The sequence below is a fragment of the Balaenoptera musculus genome, chromosome X, assembly GCF_009873245.2.
Source record: "Balaenoptera musculus isolate JJ_BM4_2016_0621 chromosome X, mBalMus1.pri.v3, whole genome shotgun sequence".
NCBI classification, from domain to species: Eukaryota; Metazoa; Chordata; class Mammalia; order Artiodactyla; family Balaenopteridae; genus Balaenoptera; species Balaenoptera musculus.
Window position 1 is genome coordinate 96,889,415 of NC_045806.1, and position 21,879 is coordinate 96,911,293.

At 33.3% G+C, this 21,879-nt stretch overlaps 1 protein-coding gene and 1 pseudogene across 3 annotated transcripts in view; one reads left to right on the top strand and one right to left on the bottom strand.

Moving 5' to 3' along the window:
• Positions 1-21,879, bottom strand: part of LRCH2 (leucine rich repeats and calponin homology domain containing 2) — a 92,776-nt gene that overhangs the window by 17,273 nt on the left and 53,624 nt on the right. For all 3 annotated transcript variants that reach the window (XM_036841147.1, XM_036841146.1, XM_036841148.1), the window contains exons 12-15: positions 16,978-17,043; positions 8,893-8,941; positions 8,698-8,814; positions 392-436 (exon numbers count right to left, since the gene is read on the bottom strand). In XM_036841147.1, coding sequence (XP_036697042.1) covers positions 392-436; positions 8,698-8,814; positions 8,893-8,941; positions 16,978-17,043 — 277 coding nt within the window. The remainder of the gene's footprint in view (positions 1-391; positions 437-8,697; positions 8,815-8,892; positions 8,942-16,977; positions 17,044-21,879) is intronic.
• Positions 3,040-3,273, top strand: LOC118889289 (annotated as a pseudogene).

Below are 21,879 nucleotides of genomic sequence, written 5' to 3' on the forward strand. Positions count from 1 at the left end.
ATAGTAATGCACAAACTGTAGAAATCTAATTTTAAGTGTTGAAATAGTATACAGAGCTGTGAAAAGAGATTAATAAATTCCAAAGGAAAAATCTCAATTGACCACCAGGTTGATTTCAGAAGATAAAATATAGGAAAATGTAAAAATTTTAAATTAATTAGTTTCAAGATGAACGTTAATAAAATTCTAAAGCTAAACTACAAAGGACAGATGGAAATCACATGATTAAATTAATAATTGTCTAACGATGCTCAGTTTTTATTATTGGAGAAAACTTGTGCGTTAAATCAATAACAAACTGAAAGATGAATTACATTTTACTCTGATTGAGCCAACTACATTTGAAAAGTAAATATTTTAAACAGTTGCTAATATTACCCTCTTTTCTCACCTCATCGTTTTCATTGCCACTTGAACTCTTCCTTGATGATTTATACTGAAAAATATTTAAATCACATTATTTTACTTTTCCTTGAACAAATAAATTCTCTAACTAGTAAATTATATATGAGGTTTATTCACATTTTGGTACTTTTATTAAATTATCTAAATTATATATAAAATGTACATTATATGTAAAGATAAACTGTTTAATTACATAACCAGTTTAAACAGTCCTACTACTTACTAATAGCTAACACAAAACAGTACTTTCTATGTGCAAGGCATTGTTCTAAGTACATACATCAAGTAACATTTCCTTCCTAAACCAATCCATTTCCCATTCGTTCAGGTTTGCTATCTGAGTGTTGTCTTAAATCCTCCTTTTTCTTAATCCACTATTTACAAAACATCAAGAAGTCAATTCTTTCTGTAATCTCTCTCAGACTTACTTCTTCTGAATTCTCTCAAATATTATTCTATTCTAGGCCCCACTATCTCACGCCTAGCCTGTAATCTCACCATTCAAAAATGTCATCCATTTTTAAGAAATCTACTGATTTTAGGTTAAAAAAATACTACATTAAATGTCTATATTGACTATACAATAACAGTAACAGTGATAATAACACTTATACTAGTGGTTACTATACACCAGGCACTGATTGAAGTGTGTTACATGTATGAACCCATTTAATATTCTTAACAACCCTGAGGTAAATAGTATTGGGTTGGCCAAAAGGTTCATTCAGTTTTTTCCGTAAGATGGCTCTAGCAGCACTTAGTTGTCTTTAACTTCATTCAAAACAATTTTGTTAGATTGTATGTGACAGCTGTCATATCAGCTTGCATTTTAAAAAAGACTTATCAAAATTGGTAAATTTTTGTATAGCCATTTTAATATTAAAGATGGAACAAAAAAGCAACATTTTCAGCATATTATGCTTTATTATTTCAAGAAAGGTAAAAACGCAACCAAAATGCAAAAAAAGGTTTGTGCAGTGTATGGACAAGGTGCTGTGACTGATCGAATGTGTCAACAGTGGTTTGCGAAGTTTTGTGCTGGAGATTTCTCGCTGGACGATGCTCCACGGTCGGGTAGACCAATTGGAGTTGACAGTGATCAAATTGAGACATTAATTGAGAACACTCAACGTTATCCCATGCAGGAGATAGCTGACATACTCAAAATATCCAAATCAAGTGTTGAAAATCATTTGCACCAACTTGGTTATGTTAATCGCTTTGATGTTTGGGTTCCACGTAAGTTAAGTGAAAAAAACCTTCTTGACCGTATTTCTGCACGTGAATCTCTACTTAAACGTAACGAAAACGTTCCGTTTTTAAAACAAATTGTGATAGGAGATAAAAAGTGGATACTGTACAATAATGTGGAATGGAAGAGATCGTGGGGCAAGCGAAATGAAACACCACCAACCATGCCAAAGGCTGGTCTTCAACCAAAGAAGGTGATGTTGTGTATATGGTGGGATTGGAAGGGAGTCCTCTATTATGAGCTCCTTCTGGAAAACCAAACGATTAATTCCAACAAGTACTGCTCCCAATTAGACCAACTGAAAGCAGCACTCAACGAAAAGCGTCCAGAATTAGTCAACAGAAAACACATAATTTTCCATCAGGATAAGGCAAGACCGCATGTTTCTTTGATGACCAGGTGAAAACTGTTACAGCTTGGCTGGGAAGTTCTGATTGGTCTGCCATATTCAGACATTGCACCTTGGGGTTTCCATTTATTTAGGTCTTTACAAAATTCTCTTAATGGAAAAAATTTCAATTCCCTGGAAGACTGTAAAAGGCACCTGGAACAGTTCTTTGTTCAAAAAGATAAAAAGTTTTGGGAAGATGGAATTATGAAGTTGCCTGAAAAATGGCAAAAAGTAGTGGAACAAAAGAGTGAATATGTTGTTCAATAAAGTTCTTGGTGAAAATGAAAAATGTGTCTTTTATTTTTAATTAAAAACCGAAGGCACTTTTTGGCCAACCCAATATTATCTCCGTTTTATATTAAGGCACAGAGGTAATATGCTTAATATCACAAATGCTAGAATTTAAAACAGTGCTTGTTTTTAGGAGCAGGAATCAAGGAAACACAGTTATGACAACCACTAAAGTTCTTCTGATTCCTCCTCGCCAGTAATTATCCTGCAAATCAGTGGCAGATTGACCTTTTCAAAATACTACACGCAACTCATGACTCTTCTGTTGAAAAAACCTAATTTTCAGATTATGCCCAAATTTCTCTGCCTGGCATTCAAGGTTCTAGTTAATGGCCCCCTTTACTTATGCAGCATTATCTTCCATAACTCTTGGAAAAATAGATAACCTACCTGATAGCTCAACCACAAACTGGAGGATGAGCAGCATTAGGGATGACAAATACAAGACCTAAATTCATCCACTGTCTCTCCTATGACTTATGACAACTATCACTAATCTACCAAGGTGCTCTTTCCAGCTGATTCCAGACATAGCTTCAATATACTTTCAATCCAATGCTCCAGATAGCCACTGAATAGAGTTGGCATGTGTGAATAAACCTATTTGCCATCCTTAGGCATGATGTCACTGACGGCACTTGTTCTTGTTCTACTTCAACAAAAGAGTGACATTTAGACAGTTGGACACCAGGACCCCAAGATGGCATCAGTCATACTAGTGAAGGAGAAGAAACTCATGGATGTCAAAACAGGGGAGCTGCCCAAGCTTGATACTGATGCAGGATTTCACCCCTAAAGGCACTGCTGGAGAGTTTCAAAGAGGTTACTACCAGTATTACAAGTATGTCACTGGAGTTTCCATGCTTATGTGCTTTTCAACTACTGCCTTTCTTACAAGGAACTCAAACATGAGCAGTTATGCAAGTACCACTGAAAAGGAGGACGCAGTCTGCATTCCTGACCATGACCTTCTTTGCTCAGCAGCCCTGATCTTTGCTGAATCCTTTCATATCCTAATTGAGAATTAACATCTGAAAAAAGATGACTGGTAGGGACTTCCCTGGTGGTGCAGTGGTTAAGAATTCGCCTGCCAGTGCAGGGGACACGGGTTCGAGCCCTGGTCTGGGAAGATCCCACATGCCATGGAGCAACTAAGCCCGTGCGCCACAACTACTGAGCCTGCACTCTAGAGTCCGTGAGCCACAACTACTGAGCCCATGTGCCACAACTACTGAAGCCCAGGCACCAACAGCCCATGCTCCGCAATGAGAATCCACGTCAGTGAGTAGCCCCCACTCGCCGCAACTAGAGAAAGCCCGTGCACAGCAACGAAGACCCAACACAGCCAAAAATAAATAAATAAAATAAATTTATTTAAAAAAAAGATGACTGGTAGAAAAACAAAAAACAAAAGTGACATTTTAGTGAATAACAAGCTAATATTTATTAGTGTATACTCTGTGGCAAGTGCTGTTCTAAGCACTTTGTATTATTAAATAATTCAGTAGTTACAATAATCCTATGAAGGAAGATACTATTAGAGTCATCTGGAGATAAAAAAAACAATAATAATAAGCTCAGCAAGATTAGATAATTTGCCAAAGTCACTCAGTTAGTAGATATCTAAGAAAGGACTGGAACCAAAGTGGTTTGATTTCTGAGGTCAAAGCTCTTAACCACTATGCTATACTCTCATCCCTAAATCCTAAATGATTAGTAGGGATTTTTCAGGAATAAAAGAATGGGCATGCTCAGAAGAAGGAAAGCACAAAGGAATAAAAAAGCTCAGCCTATGTAAAAAAGAGTAGCTAGTAACGAGTGAACTGTGGCAGGTAATAAAACTTAGAGAAGTAGGTAAGGATGGCCGTGAAGTTTTTTAAAAGTCCAAATTTTATGTAATTGATAATGGGGAGCCAATAAAGAATTTTAGGCCAGGGATTTCTCTAAGGACTGTGAAACTAGAGAAAGGGGGACCATTAAGAAGTTATTACAATTGCCTAGACCAGAAAGAATGAGGGTTCCAACAAAAGCAAGGCCAGTAGATATGGAGAAGAGGTAATGAATTGGAGAAAGATGCATAATTAGCATCCTGGTGACCAATTAAGAGTTAAGAAGAAGAAAGTTAAGTTAAGAAGAAAGAAAGAGCAAGATCAAGGAGGACTGAGGTATAGAGCTTAGAGAACTGGGTGGGTAATACCACTACTAACTAAAATAAAGAACAGAGAGGAGGAGCAAGTTCCATGGTGGCGGGGCAGGAGGGGGAGACATATTGATTTGAAATACATGGCATCCAGACAATTAGAAACACAGGTACAGAGAACAGGAAAAAAAAGTTATGAGATGTAACTTTAGACCCAGGAGAATATGAGACATCTGGAATCATAAAAGCTTCATAGAGAGTAACAAAAGATGAGACCCCTAAAAACAAGCAGAAGAAAAATCAGAAGAAAAGTTAGCCAGGAGCATCAAAAAGAAAAAAGAAGAATCAGGGAAGGAAAATGAGGCAGAAACCAAGCAAGGAGTTTTGAGAAGAAAGATGTGGTCATCACTGTCAAATGCTACACTAGATTTTGCTGTTAGTAGGTACATGTTAGGCTCTAGTGAGGGGCTATTTCAATGGAGAAATGGAGGTAAAAGACAGACTGCAGTGGGTTAAGGAGTGATCAGAAACTGCAGATCTAGAAATGGCAAGTTTGGCCCTAGAAGAAAACAAAGAGATAAGGCAACAGCTGAAAGGGGAATCAGGGATAATGGTAGAGGTCTGAGCACATTTATAAGATGGAAGGTAAAGAGAAAGGACATAGAAGAGTGAACAGATAATTGATAAAGGAAAGAAACAGAGGATGATGCAGTCAAGAACTTAGATAATGAGACTTGTATTATTGTTACTCAACTGCTATTCTAATTTAAAATATCCATTATACATGAAAACTTAGGAAGATACTTAGTTTTGCATTACTGCACATATTTAAAGGTCCTAAAATCCAAATCTGAATATATACATAGATTTTTAAATATTCTATAAATCCAACTTCTTACTAACTCAACTCAGCTGTCCTCAGTTAACGTTAGTCTGAATAACTGAAGTTTTATTATATCTAAATTCAAATACTACATTAAAGGTCTGTTCAGAAACACAAAGATCAGTTAATCTCTGAAGCTTATATTAATTTCACAGAAGGGACAGTACTTGTGCACAAACTCTGACTCAGAACAAATCAGGTTATTTCACAAGCCCAGTTGGCTTCCCTATTCCAGTATAAAATTAACCATGGTCAGAGAAAGTATACAAAAATATTTTCCTTGGGGTTAGCCATTAAATTAAAATATTGTACTATATTTATGAAATCAGATATGTATTTTAAGAGTCATTATAATGTTTTATCACAAAAGTAGTGAGATACATTTGATGACAAATATATATGGCATTTAAATAAATCAAATAATCCTTAAAACTAATCTGGTATAGTTATTCTGATGTTTTTTAACTTTTTTATTTAGAAATGAATCATCAAATGCATTTAGAAATTTGTGTTGTCATTCTTACAAGAAATTAAAGCTACTAATTTACATTGAACATTATCGAAAAAAGGTTAGATTTTCATACTTTGTTGTATATCTTATTCAAATGATATTAATAAATTTCTGTAAAAGATTTTTAATAAAGTAATGTATTTTCTGGAATACCTTTACTTTGAGAAATGCAGTGATTTTACTTCAGCAACAATGATATTAAATTTTATTTACTAGAATAGTAATCTACACAAGAGCAGCCGGGAGTCTAAAAGAGTTAATATAACTCTCCTACAATGATTTACTTATAATCTGACCTAAATTATCTTCTTACTCACATACTCTGGCCAATTATGTTGAAACTTTTTAAAATTTAGTTTCAGGGGCTTACCTGAAAAACATACCTCCCAAAATCAGTCCTAGCAACTATGAAACTGGAGAGCTAGATTTCACACACACACACACACACACACACACTTTCAATAAATCTTCTAAATAACAGCATCGTGAATAATTTACCATGGGACACAAACAAAGAAATCCTGTGGTTCAGTCATTAATATATGTTAGGATAAAGTTGCACAAAAGGTCTGTATGTTTCATAACAAAGCAAAGCTAAAGGAGCCATCACTGAGTGAGCTTAGTGATAATTTGATATATATCTCTAGAGTAGTATACTTTAACTATAAATCCAAATTAAGTTCAATACTATTATCTTATGAATAAGCCTTTTTATTCTTGAGAAAAGTGATTAAGAGAAATTTTCTTTTTGAAAGAAAGACACTTCATAGATAATATTTTAATCATGAAAATACTGGCAAATCTGAATAACCGTTTTGACTTCACTTAGAGAGAAGTATCTCAGTTTTATAATTTTTTTTTAACACCTTTGGAAAAAATTGTTGACTTTATTTTTTTACAGTGTCCTAACACTGACATCTTCTGACTATTGAGGAGAACTACATGTCTCCTTAAAACATTTCCCAGTTACTGAAGCTTATCTTTGTACCTACTTTACTAACTATAGTAGAAATTAATATTTGTTGAATGATGATTATGGACTCTTCAAATATTATCTCCTTTGATCTCTTAGCAACTTATAAAATAGCAATATTATGGAAGGTATACTTAAGCCATAAAAAATAAAATATTTATCAACAAATGATACTATTAAATCAAATAACTATTTTTTAAAGGTTCACTGAGGCTTCCATTAAGACTTTACTGAGAAGTTGAGTTACAATAAAATATTTAAAAGACAATAAAACTGTATTTATCTGAAAGTGTGTTCATTTGATATTAGGCTATCCACAGCAGATCAACAGGCAGCATAGCATAGGTTCTCGGTTCAAGTCTTGACTCAGCTGTTTATTAGCTAAGTGGCTTGAAGCATTTTACTTAGCCTCTCTGTGCCTTAATTTCCCCATCTATAAAATAGGAATGACAATAAATGCACTTACTTCTACTTAGTAGTGCCATGTAAGTATTTTGAAAAACAGTCAGAATTTGTATGCTTTTACTAAACTAATAGATCAAATAAATATCAAATCTCTTTTATTAGTTAGAAATACTAAAATTTCTACCACATCATCAGTTATTCATCAAGTTTTATCTGTTAACAAATTTTCTTTAGTGAGTTTGTTCAAGTGCCATAAACTAAAGGAGGGGACTTACAAATTAATAAATGCCAGAATGCAAATATAACTGAAGATTTGTAAAGGGTACTGACCAGGGTTCTGCTAAGAATCTTTCCTTTTTTCCCTATGTCTTTTATTTTTTCATTACCTCTCATATTGACCAGGTAACATAAGGCTCATTAAAAGGATTCAGTAATTATTTGTTGAAAGAGTAAACTTATCACAGACTAAGACATATAACATTTTTGTTTTGGTCATATGATACTACTTCCAAATGTATGTTACAATCCCATAATAAGGAAACTGATCAATGTGCATAGAGACCCGCTTTTACCAAACTGAGAAAAGCATGAAATATAATCCTATTTATTAGTGATATAAACTTCAAATTACCTATAATTTAACCTAGAACTATGTATTTATTATTAGATAAAAATTAGGTTTTGGGAAATAGAAAAGGTCCACAAAAACAATAAAATTTGCTATGCATAGAGCAGGAGCTTGGTTGCACTGTTCATGTGAGTCAGAAATTCCAATAACAAATTCTAACTAGTATTGAAGATTACTCCAGTTCTAATGACTGGCCACTACAAATACAGCAGACCTTAATCACAAATTAGACAATATTACAATATTTACAAAGGTGTACACAATGAAATTTCATTGAAACCCTTCTAACTAGAAATTTGAGATAATTCAGATGGTCTGAGCTTTTAATTTAGCTAAGATAAAATGCCATCCTAAGAAATATATTAAGGTAATAAGAAAAGAAAATGTGGGGAAATGCTTTCAGGCATTTTTAGAATCATGTAAATAGCATTTATTTACATAGAAACAGTTAAATGCTAATTGTAAAAATGTCAACTCTTTACTGAAACAGATCCAGTGAAAGACCTTTTTTGGGCAATTCTTTTAAAATACTGTTACATATTGCTACAACTAGCAGTGTAGCAAACATTCATGTTTCTTGTAAAGTATCTGGCAAATCACAATTCACACTGATCTACTCTTAATTATTTTGAATTACTGAAATTTTATGGAAATAACTGGCTCATATATGTATACCACATACATGTAAGAAATCAAGATAAAATAACACATCTACTATATCTAACTAGAGAGTTATATTCTGTCATATTAATGTAAAACAAAATGGATAAAATCAAAACTAATAATTACACAGTAAATTTTAAAACTTAATAAAGTACCTTGAAATATTCTTTTCTAATCTGTTTGCTCCGCCTCCTTTCTTCACTCTGCCAGATTATAGGCTGAGATTCTGGCCACTGTTGTTCATCTATTTGATCCTTTTGATTTTCTAAGGGCTGTAATAAAATAGTTTCTTTTAACTAAATAAATGAGAACAAAATATTAGATATAACAGTAATTTAATTTCTTCTTACCTGCCATGTGAGGGGTGATAATGGTGAATTAACTTCATCTGCTGAGACACTAAAAAATTAAAGATGTCTTAATATGTATATCTTAAGACATACAGTCAAAAAACAGATAGGATATTTATTATATTAAAATCATTACCAAAAACTAAAAAAAATAATAATAATTTCTTTAGATGATCTGTATGAAACTTCAAGTGGCCTAATATACATATAATTGGGGTTCCAGAAGAATATAACTCAGGTGACAGAGAAGATATTTAAAGATAAATAAAGATCACAAATTTTCAAATTTCATGAAAACAATAAACCCACAAACTTGAGAAGCTCAATGAACTCCAAGCAAAAGAAATATGAAGAAAACTACAACAATATACATCATAATCAAATTAAAAGCAAATGATAAAGAGAAAATGTAAAAAGCAGCCAGATAAAAAAGACACAATAGGTCCAGTGAAACGAATACTGACAACAGAGTTCTCACAGGAAACAACGCAATCCAGAAGACAGTAGAAAAACCTCTTTAAGGTACCAAAAGAAAACAAAAATATCAACCTAGAATTTTATACTAGCAAAGATATCTTTCAAAAATGAAGGTGAAATAAAGACTTTTTTTTATTTTGGCTGTGCTGCACACCTTGTGGGATCTGAGTTCTCTGACCAGGGATTGAACCCAGGGCCACAGCAGTGAAAGCGCCAAGTCCTAACCGCTGGATCGCCAGGGAACCCCCAAGACTTTTTTAAACATTACAGAAACTGAAAGGATTCAACATCAGACCAGCAGTAAAAGTAATGTTAAAATATCTCTTTCAGGTAGAAGGAAAAAGATATACATGGAAATACAGAGCTATACAAAGGAACAAAGGGCACTGGAGATGGTAACTAAAGGGGTAAAGATAAAAGACATTATTCGGATTATTTAAATCTCTTTAAAGAACAATTGACTATTTAGAGCCAGAATAATAACAATGTAATATGTAACACAGAAGTAAAATGTATGGCAACAATACCACAAAGGCCAGGAGGGAAGAAACAGAAGTATACTCTTGTAAGGTTCTTATAGGATATATAAAATGACATAATAGCACTTGAAGGTAGACTGTGATAAGTTAAATATTATACTTTAAACCCTAAAACAATCACTAACATAACAACAAGTTGTAGCTAAATAAGCCCGCAAGGAATTTTAAAATATAATTCTAAAGACAGGAGAAAAAGAGGAAAGATGGCTACAAAGAATGGGTAAGATAAAAATTAAACACACAATAATACAGTAGATTTAAATCCATGAATATCAATAGTTACAATTAAATATTAACAATCTTAACACCACAATTAAAAGTCAGATTGTCAGATTTGATAGAAAAGGAAGATACTACCATATGCTAACAACAAGAAACCCACGTTCTCCATAAAGACACAAATAGGTTAAAAATAAAAGGAAGAAGAAATATATATCATGTTAACACTAATCAAAAGAAAGCTGAGGTGACTATTTAATATCAGAAAAGTATACTTCAGAGCAAAGAATATAACCAAGAATATTTAAAAAGTCATTTTATAATGACAAAGGTGTAAATTCACCAAAAGGACATTACAATCCTATACATTTACGCATCTAATAACAGCTTCAGAATATATGAAGGAAAAATGAAAGAACTTTAAAGAGAAAGACAAATCCGTAATTAGTGTTGGAGATTTCAAATAGTCTTCTCTTAATAACTGATAAAACCAACACTGTAGTGCGCCCAGGTGGTGGTGGGGTGGTAAAGACAAGATACGAACAAATAAAGAAGTATATATTGAGAATGTCAGATGGTAAAAAAGTATATATTTACAATGTCAGACGGAATTAAGTTCTGTGGAGAAAAATAAAGCAGGGTCTGGGAAAAGGGACAAAGGAGTGGAGGAGACATGCTCTTTTATATAAGTTGTTCAGGTAATCCCTTGCTGATGAAATGAAATCTGAGCAGAAATGTGAAGACAGGGGAATTAGCCATATGGTTATCTGAGAGGAAATCATTCCAGGCAGAGGCAAAAGCTTTGAAGGGGTGGGAAACACCTGGAGTATTGGGAGTCAGCAAGGAGGCCAGCATAACTAGAGAAGAACTAACCAGCAGGAAGAGCGAGGCAAGAGGAATACAGTAGGGAGCCAAATAATGTAGAGGTTCACAAGTCCTTAAAGGACTCTAGTTTTTATTCTGAATGAAATGGGAGGTCATTAGAGAATTCTGAAGAATGACATGATCTGACTTACATTTTTAAAATACCAATCTGATATTTTTTTTTTGAAAACAGACTAAAGGAAAGCAAGGGCAGAAAAGAGACCTGTTACCAGGCTGTTATAACTGAAGTAAGAGATTGCTTGGGCTAGGGTGGTAGGCATGGAGGTGGTAAGATATGATCAGATTCTGGGCATATTTTGAAGGCAGAGTCAACAAGATTTGCTAAAGGATTAGTTATGGGGTGTGAAAGAAAATTACAAGTTAAGGATGACTCTGAGGTTTTTGAGCTGAGCAACTAGAAAGATGGAGTTGACATTTTCTGAAATGGGGAAAAAGGCAGGAAGAACGAGTTTAGAGGTACAAAGAGAAAGATTAAGAGTGTTATTTTGGAAAGTTAAGTTTCATATGCCTATTATAGATCCAAGTGGAGGTGCTGAGTAGGTAACAGGTAATACAGCTCTGCAGTGTGTATGTGTATGTACATACATACACACATGTACATGCAAATGTTCATGCACATATATAGAAAATTGGTTTAAAGGGGAAAATACCAAAATATTAAGACTTCTCATCTCTGGGGAGTAGGATAATAGACGATATTTATTTTTTCTTTGTGATAAAATTTTCCTATTTTTTTAAACAATAAAGCTACATTACTCTTATAATCAGTAAAAAACTAAAAGATTTTTCATTTTTTTTAAAGAAGAAATTGGTGATTGTTCTGAAAATGAGAAAAGTGGAAGTAATAATTCTGTAAAAAAAAAAAAAAAAAAGGCCAGGATTGAATATCACAGTTTTGAAGTTTGGGTAGCTGGGGCTTTCTCAAGAGAATGTTATAAACCTGGTGAGAAAGCTTAAGACAGAAATGAAAGGAACTGAGAAAGAAGGTAATAACAGAAAGTTCAAGGACAACAAAATATGTAAGATAAAGAATCAGTATTCAAAAAGGGAGAGAGTGGGTTAAATCCAGTTAAATGAAATTTGACACAGATGAATGTTTCTAGACTTGGGTATGAAAAGTTATCTTATGCCTGAACTGAATTCTAAAAGCCTAAGTGAAAAATGGAAGAAGAAAGGGTAATCTCAGCAGAGATACCAGGATACAGAACACAGAGATGTGAAACCATTTTGTAATAAAGAAAGGAGTACTACTGTTCCTAGCCAGAAAAGGTGCCAGTGGAAGAGTACATGGGATGAGGCTCTCAAGCTAGGCAGAAATTCACTTCAATCTTGTGGGTTAAGCCAAACATTTTAAGCTTTATCCTAAAAGTTAGAAAGAACTATTAGAAGATAATAAATGGGAGTCACATAGTCAGGCTTGTGTTTTAGTACCATCACTCTTACACCACCAGTACGGAAAACAGATTTAAAGGTAGGCCAAACTCAAGAAAGGAGATATGTCTGGGGCCTGTTGCAGTGGTCCAGGTGGAAAAGACGGGGCCTGAACCAACACAACTGTAATAGGAATGGAGAGATTGGGATAGACGCAAATAATGTTAAGACGCTATAGTTTTCTGTGACTGAATGGATTGGGAAGGGTGCATAAGAGAAAGGAATTTCCAATTATTCCAAAGTTGACTATATAAATAGTGGCACATTCACTCAGACAAACTATACAGGAGAAGAAACAGATATGGGAAAAGTAAGTTCAGTTTAGACTGTGAGGTAGTTAGGAAAACATATCAGTGAAATGTACGCATCTGGAGCAAGCAAAGTGTTCTTGTTGCCATATATTAAGACTTGGGGTTCTGGAGCCAGACAACCTGGTTTTAAATCCTCACTGTACCATTTACTAGCTGTGTGACCTTGAACAAGCTAAGGTAATTTCTGAGCCTCAGTTTCTCACCTATAAAATGGGGATGACAATAGTAACAATAACTCATAGAGTTATTATGAGGATTAAATTACATTATACATCTAAAGCACTAAGAACAGTATACATACAACAAGCATTCAACAAATGTTAATTCTCTCTGTGTGTTCTTCTGTACCTATGCCCTAGCCTTGGACTTTTTTACTCCCAGAGGAATGATTCAGGAGTTGAGTCTGATGCAAATTTTCAAACCACCAAAAAGAATAAATAGAAACTTTCAAGGTCTTCTAGTTCTCTGGAATTCATATATGTGGACTTAGACTACATATTCATATAAAAGAATTTAATAAAACCCAATTGAAAGGAAATAAAAATGACCCAAAACCTATGGAATGCAACAAAAGCAGTTCTAAGAGGGTAGTTTAGAGCAATACAATCCTACCTCAAGAAACGAGAAAAATCTCAAATAAACAACCTAACCTTACACCAAAAGCAACTATAGAAAGAACAAACAAAACCCAAAGTTAGTAGAAGGAGAGAAATCATAAACATCAGAGCAGAAAAAAATGAAACAGAAATGAAGAAAATAATAGGAAAGATCAATAAAACTAAAAGCTGGTTCTTTGAGCTGGTTCTTCTTTAAACAAAATTGATAAATCTTTAGCCAGATTCATCAAGAAAAAAAGGGAGAGGACTCAAATCAGTAAAATTGGAAATGAAAACGGAGAAGTTACAACTGACACCACAGAAATACAAATGATCGTAAGAAAGTACTACAAGCAACTATATGCCAATAAAATGGACAACCTGGAGGAAATGGACAAATTCTTAGAAAAGTACAACCTTCCAAGACTGAACCAAGAATAAATAGAAAATATGAACAGACCAATCACAACTAATGAAATTGAAACTGTGGTTAAAAATCTTCCAACAAACAAAAGTGCAGGACCAGATGGTTTCACAGGTGAATTCTATCAAACATCTAGAGAAGAGTTAACACCTATCCTTCTCAAACTCTTCCAAAAAATTGCAGAGAGTGGAACACTCCCAAACTCATTCTACAAGGCTACCATCACCCTGATACCAAAACCAGACAAATATATCACACAGAAAAGAAAACTACAGGCCAATATCACTGATGAACACAGGCGCAAAAATCCTCCACAAAACACTAGCAAACAGAATCCAACAACACATTAAAAGGATCATATACCGTGATCAAGTGGGATTTATTCCAGGGACGCAAGGATTCTTCAATATATGAAAATCAATCAATGTGATACACCATATTAAAAAATTAAAGAATAAAACCACATGATCATCTCAATAGATGCAGAAAAAGCTTTTGACAAAATTCAACACCCATTTATGATAAAAACTCTCCAGAAAGTGGGCATAGAGGGAACCTACCTCAACATAATAAAGGCCATATATGACAAACCCACAGCAAACATCATTCTCAATGGTGAAAAACTGAAAGCATTTCCTCTAAGATGAGGAACAAGGCAAGGATGTCCACTCTTCCCACTATTATTCAACATAGTTTTGGAAGTCCTAGCCACGGCAGTCAGAGAAAAAGAAATACAAGGAATCCAAATTGGAAAAGAAGAAGTAAAACTGTCACTGCAGATGACATGATACCATACATAGAAAATCCTAAAGATGCCACGAGAAAACTACTAGAGTTAATCAATGAATTTGGTAAAGTTTCAGGATACAAAATTAATACACAGAAATCTCTTGCATTCCTATACACTAACAACAAAGGACACAAAGAGAAATTAAGGAAACAATCCCATTTACCACTGCAACAAAAAGAATACAATACCTAGGAATAAACCTACCTAAGGAGACAAAAGACGTGTATGCAGAAAACTATAAGACAGAAAGAAATCAAAGATGACAAAAACAGGTGGAGAGATATACCATGTTCTTGGACTGGAAGAATCAACATTGTGAAAATGACTATACTACCCAAATCAATCTACAGATTCAATGCAATCCCTATCAAACTACCAACGGCATTTTTCACAAAACTAGAACAAAAAATTTCACAATTTGTATGGAAACACAAAAGACCCCGAACAGGCAAAGCAATATCGAGAAAGAAAAACGGAGCTGCAGGAATCAGGCTCCCGGACTTCAGACTATACTACAAAGCTACAGTAATCAAGACAGTATGGTACTGGCACAAAAACGGAAATATAGATCAATGGAACAGGATAGAAAGCCCACAGATAAACCCATGCACATAGGTCACCTAATTTTTGATAAAGGAGGCAAGAATATACAATGGAGAAAAGACAGCCTCTTCAATAAGTGGTGCTGGGAAAACTGGACAGCTACGTGTAAAAGAATGAAATTAGAACACTCCCTAACACCATACACAAAAATAAATTCAAAATGGATTAAAGTCCTAAATGTAAGGCCAGACACTATAAAACTCTTAGAGGAAAACCTAGGCAGAACACTCTATGACATAAATCACAGCACAGCAAGATCCTTTTTGACCCATCTCCTAGAGAAATGGAAATAAAAACAAAAATAAACAAATGGGACCTAATGAAACTTAAAACCTTTTGCACAGCAAAGGAAACCATAAACAAGATGAAAAGACAACCCTCAGAATGGGAGAAAATATTTGCAAATGAAGCAACTGACAAAGGATTAATCTCCAAAATATACAAGCAGCTCATGCAGCTCAATATCAAAAAAACAAACAACCCAATCCAAAAATGGGCAGAAGACCTAAATAGACATTTCTCCAAAGAAGATATACAGATTGCCAACAAACACATGAAAGGATGCTCAACATCACTAATCATTAGAGAAATGCAAATCAAAACTACAATGAGGTATCACTTCACACCAGTCAGAATGGCCATGATCAAAAAATCTACAAACAGTAAATGCTGGAGAGGGTGTGGAGAAAAGGGAACCCTCTTGCACTGTTGGTGGGAATGTAAATTGTTACAGCCACTATGGAGAACAGTATGGGTGTTCCTTAAAAGACTAAAAATAGAACTACCATATGATCCAGCAATCCCACTCCTGGGCATACCCAGAGAAAACCATAATTCAAAAAGACACATGCACCCCAATGTTCATTGAAACAGTATTTACAATAGCCAGGTCATGGATGCAACTTAAATGCCCATCGACAGATGAATGAATAAAGATGTCGTACATATATACAATGGAATATTACTCAGCCATAAAAAGGAATAAAATTGGGTCATTTGTAGACACATAGATGGACCTAGAGAGTGTCATACAGAGTGAAGTAAGCTAGAAAGAGAAAAGCAAATATAGTATAGCAACGCATATATGTGGAATCTAGAAATATGGTATAGATGAGCTTATTTGCAAAGCAGAAATAGAGACACAGATGTAGAGAACAAATGTATGGATACCCAGGGGGAAAGGGGTGGGGTGGGAGGAATTGGGAGACTGGGATTGACAAATATACATTATTGATACTGTGTATAAAATAGACAACTGATGGGAACATACTGTATAGCACAGGGAACTCTACCTAATGCACTGAGGTAACCTAAATGGATGGGAAGTCCAAAAGGTAGGGAATATCTGTATGTGTATGGCTGATTCATTTTGTTGTGCAGTGGAGGTTAAACAACAGTGTAAAGCAGCCATACTCCAATAAAAATTAATTTAAAAAAAATAAAAAAGTGAACAATACATAGAGAATAAACGCAATCAATGATGAAGAAACACATTATTCTTGACAGTAACAGAAATACGATATACGTTTGCTAAATGGATAAATGAATCTGTCATCAAGACAAAATGCAGGTATGAGTACAAAAAGATCAAATCAGCATTTTTGGATTTGTTTACATCAAAAGTCAATTAAACCTGTGCTGTATAACACATTTCTTAAAAAAAAAAAAAAGCACATTTCTTCTCTAAATTATCTAGTTATATTAAATTGATATCAATTATTCAATTAAAGCCCACATATAGGAACATTACTGTTAAAGGATCAACTTTCATTATAAAATATTAACTATAAGAACTAAGATATTTTTATACCTCTTTTCGCATTCCACAGTTTGTTTTGGCTTGTTTCTTGTGACAGAAGTTGAATGATTAAGAATCCTAGAAGTAAATCAACACATTAATTCCATAGTATATTAAAGAGAATAGTGTATATACATGATATAAAAGATGTCCATAAATAACTGCATCTGGTCCATGAAGATCTTTGCTAGAAAACAATATTTAAATGTTATTTAGATCACATGCTCATAAGCACACTGGCTATTATGAAGGAATGAAGTTCACCAACTCTTCCATGCATCTTCTCTTATAAACCCTTTCTCAAGGCTTGGATATCTTCTAGCCATGCTATTTCCCTGTGCATATCTAACTTTTGGCTGAGACAGAAGATAAAGAGATGCAGATTGTTTAGGTACCATCATAACTGATTTAGTTTTCCCAGGATAGCAAATGACAGGATCATGTTGATGTAATAAATAATCATTTTGCCAAATGCCAAATAATAAAACTTAATTCAAAATGCAAAGCCAGTGCTAAAGTTCAATTCTTTAAAAAAAACTCCACAAGTTTATTAAGCTTTTAATAACCAAATGAAACAGTATTCGAAGAAAACCAAAAAAAAAAAGAAAAATAAAGAATGATAAACCACTGTATGAGAGAACTATTTGTCCATAATTTTATGTAATTCTAAGTGTTCATCTCAAAGTCAAAAGTAATGAATTATTAACTATCTTTCTTTAATATAAGTAACATATTTAAGAGTTCTTAATATTTATCCATTTACTATAGATATAAATGTTATCTTAATTTTCAATTTTAAGTTTAGTTTTATAAGGAGTAGAATATCTGCCTTTTATTCAAAATAATATCATCAGATGCCAACTATCAAAAGAATACACAGGAGAAAAGAAATTCCAAATTAAAGCTACATATTAACTATTAAAACACATAATTAAATAAATATAAGTGGGTAATTCCAGAAAGATGGTTAACATAAAGAAACCAATTTCCATTACCCCAGTTTCCTCACTAGCTTAGATCTAGTACAGCCTCACCAGGAAGAAGTCTCAGTGAGGGGCAAAGGTCAACTATCACAAGCAAAGCAGTGAAGCTCTGTACCAAACAATTTCGAGATTACTGACACCTTTGTGTGGGCAGGCACTAAAATTGTACTGAATCCCCAAATGCAGAAAAATTTAGATAATAAATTATCTAAGACTATGAGGAAAAATTACATCATTAAAGAGTGATTTTTAAAAAAGGAAGTAAATCCTAAGAGTTCTCTTCACAAGGAAAAATTTTTTTTCTATTTCTTTAGTTCTGTATCTATATGAGATGATGGATGTTCACTAAACTGCTTGTGATAATCAATTCATGGTGTATGTAAGTCAAATCATTATACTGAACACCTTAAACTTATACAATGCTGTATGTCAACTGTATCTCAATAAAACTGAAAGAGAAAAAAATCTTAATTTGAAAAGGAGATATAGCAGTGTGAAGTATCCTGGGGGGCAATGTCAGAATTATTCCCTGGGAAGGGGAGGTCAAACTACAGTGCCCTTCACTGCAGTAAATTCTGAATTCTCCCCATACCATACTCACTAGTGTTGTGATTATTTATGTGTATAAGTCATATTGGAGCAGAAAGAAAAAAAGTTGAGATCTACTTACCTATAAAATATATTTTATGTACTTGAAAATTCTCCTATGAAAAATTTTGTGTACAATTGATATTTAATATTTTATTCTGTGATACTCAAAGTTAAAATAAATGTCTGTTTTATCTAAATACCTATTCTAGATTATTAAGACACTTCCCCAATCCAGGTACCAGTACTGAGTTTTAAGTAAAAGACTATATAATTCTATATAATTCAGCTGCATCAACCTGGCCCCTTAATACTTAAGGCGTCCACAAACTCTAGATACCTTGATGCACGTCCTGCTGCTCTGGTCCTCTGGAAGAGTTTTTCACTGAATGATGCTCTATAACATAAAGGCCTCCGTCTGTATTCACATTTCACGTACATCAACCAAACCAAAAGATGGAAGAAGTAAGATGTTTTGGGAGAGGATAGGGAAGTCATTAGTAAAGCAAGCAGAAAAGAAAGAATGGATAGATTTTAAGGGTTGAGAGAACTACCTGATTAGTTATAACAAGCTAGAGATTAACATGATGCTCCTCAAATTAGAGTTCACATGATCAGAAAAAAAAATCACATGAAAAGGTAATGTACATAATTTCTGTAATTCTAAACCAAAATAATAAACTGTTCAAAATCTGATTTTGCTTTCCATGATCCTTAATTAATTATACTTCAATATAACTTTTCATAATTACTTTTTTAAATTTAGCTATATCACATAGTACTCAGAAGCACATGTTTGCACAGTAAGTAAAAATTCTCAGGACACACCTAAAAGCAAATAAAATAATTATTAAAACTAAGAAGACGTAATAGAAAATACTATAGAATAAGTTAGCAGGAATGAACATGCAATGGGAACCAGTCAACTGAAGCTATCCATTGCTTGCATGTATTATAATCCTTTCTTTAGGATGATAATCAAACAAATTTTAAGAAGCCAGTTAAACATCTACTTAATCAGCCATGTAATAAGAAAATCAGTATAAGAAGAGCAGTAGCCACTTCTCTAATATTAACATACATAAGTAGAGTTGGTGGAAATTTGAAGAGTTGGCTAAGTAATTTACAGAGCAACATTATTTTAAAATAATGATTTTTTAAGACAATAGTTTTTTATTTAGCTTCCCAAATTATAGTGAAGATAAAATTATGATTTGTGGAGATAAAATTATGACTTGTGGAATAGCTATTTTAATATAGACAAAGTCATTGATTCAGGGGGACGTCAATACACTCAAATACAAGTAGAAATAATCCAATAGTTTGACAAAGGGGATAAAGATTAGCTTTTAAAAATTTGACAATAAACTCTCAGTACAAAGTAGTTTAATCTATGCATCTCAGACAAAGAAGGGGCAGTCTTCTAAATAACCAGGCTTCAGACTTTGAACACTTATGAGTTATCTACTTGATGGTTTATTTGGTGATCATTTTCCCCACCCTTTTTGATTATTAATTCTGTATGATATCTTCTTGTTACTTTCCTAGGATAGTTTCATCCACCAGGTACTAGTATAAACCTTCTTTAAGAATCACAGATATTTTAAAAAACAGTACGAACTAAACAAGTGGCAAAGCTGCTCTAAGAAAATCATTACTAAACTCAACATAAGCAATTTTTAAATTGCCTCTAATTTTGAAGTACATGCATGGCTTCTTTTAGCTGAGAGTTAACACTGCATTTACCTTTGACTAGTAGCTAGCCAAAGAACAGTTAACTAGTAAGCATACAGTCAAAGTAGGAGTCTTAAGTGGTACTTCCTGATATACAAAGATAATCTTACCCCAGATAAATTATTTTAAATCAAGACTAACAATAAACAAACAAAAACATTACAATGATTATGTTAAAACTTAAAAAGAAATTTTACAACTCCTGGTTGACTTGCAATTTTAAATAGCATTTCAGATTCTTCATTAATAAAGTTGGAATCTAAAACAATACAGTGTGAAAGGGAAAAACTACAACCAGAGAAGGTATAAAAACTCAAATCCTCTAAGGAATATATTCTTATACAAGATTACTCTTGACTTTTTGGACTCACTCAAATTTTAGTATTTTAACAGTAAACAAAAAATGTTTATTATCTACATCTAAGACATATAAGCAATAGCAACATATTTTAGAAGGAAGGATGCAATCATTCAATGGAGAAAACACTAGGTTCAGCATAAGAAAATTCTGGGATCTAATTTAAATTATCTACAGATTACAAATTTTAAAAGTAAAATGTACTCCTTACTTTATGAACAAATATTATAAAATTTTAATGCCTTCAAAAATTAGACACAGTTATAACATTAATGTCACTCCATATTAATATTTAATCCATAAAGCTCTTATATTTGTATGCACTAACATCTGAAAAGGAGGATGAAGTAGAGAAACAGTTCAGAGAAAGAGAGGAATTAATTTTGTATAAATCTCAAAAAATAACAGAAATTATGTAGAGAAAACAAATTAACTAAATTAATGGTTCCTATTAGCTTTAAATTTGTTGATCTCATTTTCAAGCAATTAATTAACCAGTAACAGTATTACTGAGTACCTACTATGTACAAGGCAGTGCTAGGCGCTGTTTTGTACTGATTACAAAACTATCACAAAAACAAGACCTATGAAACATCATTTGATGTTGTATCTGTGCTAGAAAGAATAATTTGTCAGAGGGATAGATGAAAAACTAATACAACAATAGGAGAAAATTGAAAATATAGAAATGTTATATATGGCAATGTTAAAATCTAAAATTATGCACTCAAATGCTATTCTTAACACAATGAGAGAAATGGGTGTTGTTGTGGGTTCTTATAAAATCAGTATTCTCTGTCCATAATGATAAATGCAATTTTTTCACCTGCCAGGTAGAGGAGGTAGAAACTCAACTATTTTTTAAGCTACACAGAGCAGGTGGTGGCTTGGTTCATCAAACCTCTTAAACCAATGGGGAGATCAATACTTTAATTATACTGAAGGGGGAAAACACACACAACCTCATAAGTAGCCAATTTTTAAAAAGCCCAGTTAAAAATGAATCATAGGAAAAGATTAGAAGATAAGATTCACAGAAAAGGGTGACAGAAAGTTATGGCAGAAGAAAAATGTCAATTGAGAATGAGGATACATTAGATATAGAAGGGATAAAGATGAGTGATATTTTCTAGTATGTTTTTTAATTCTATAAATGTAGTAGCAGTGCAAAAAAAGATACTGAGTGATTATTTTAAAAAAATAGTGGCCCCTAAAACCACACGTCTGTCATTGAATAAGTTTTAATAGTAA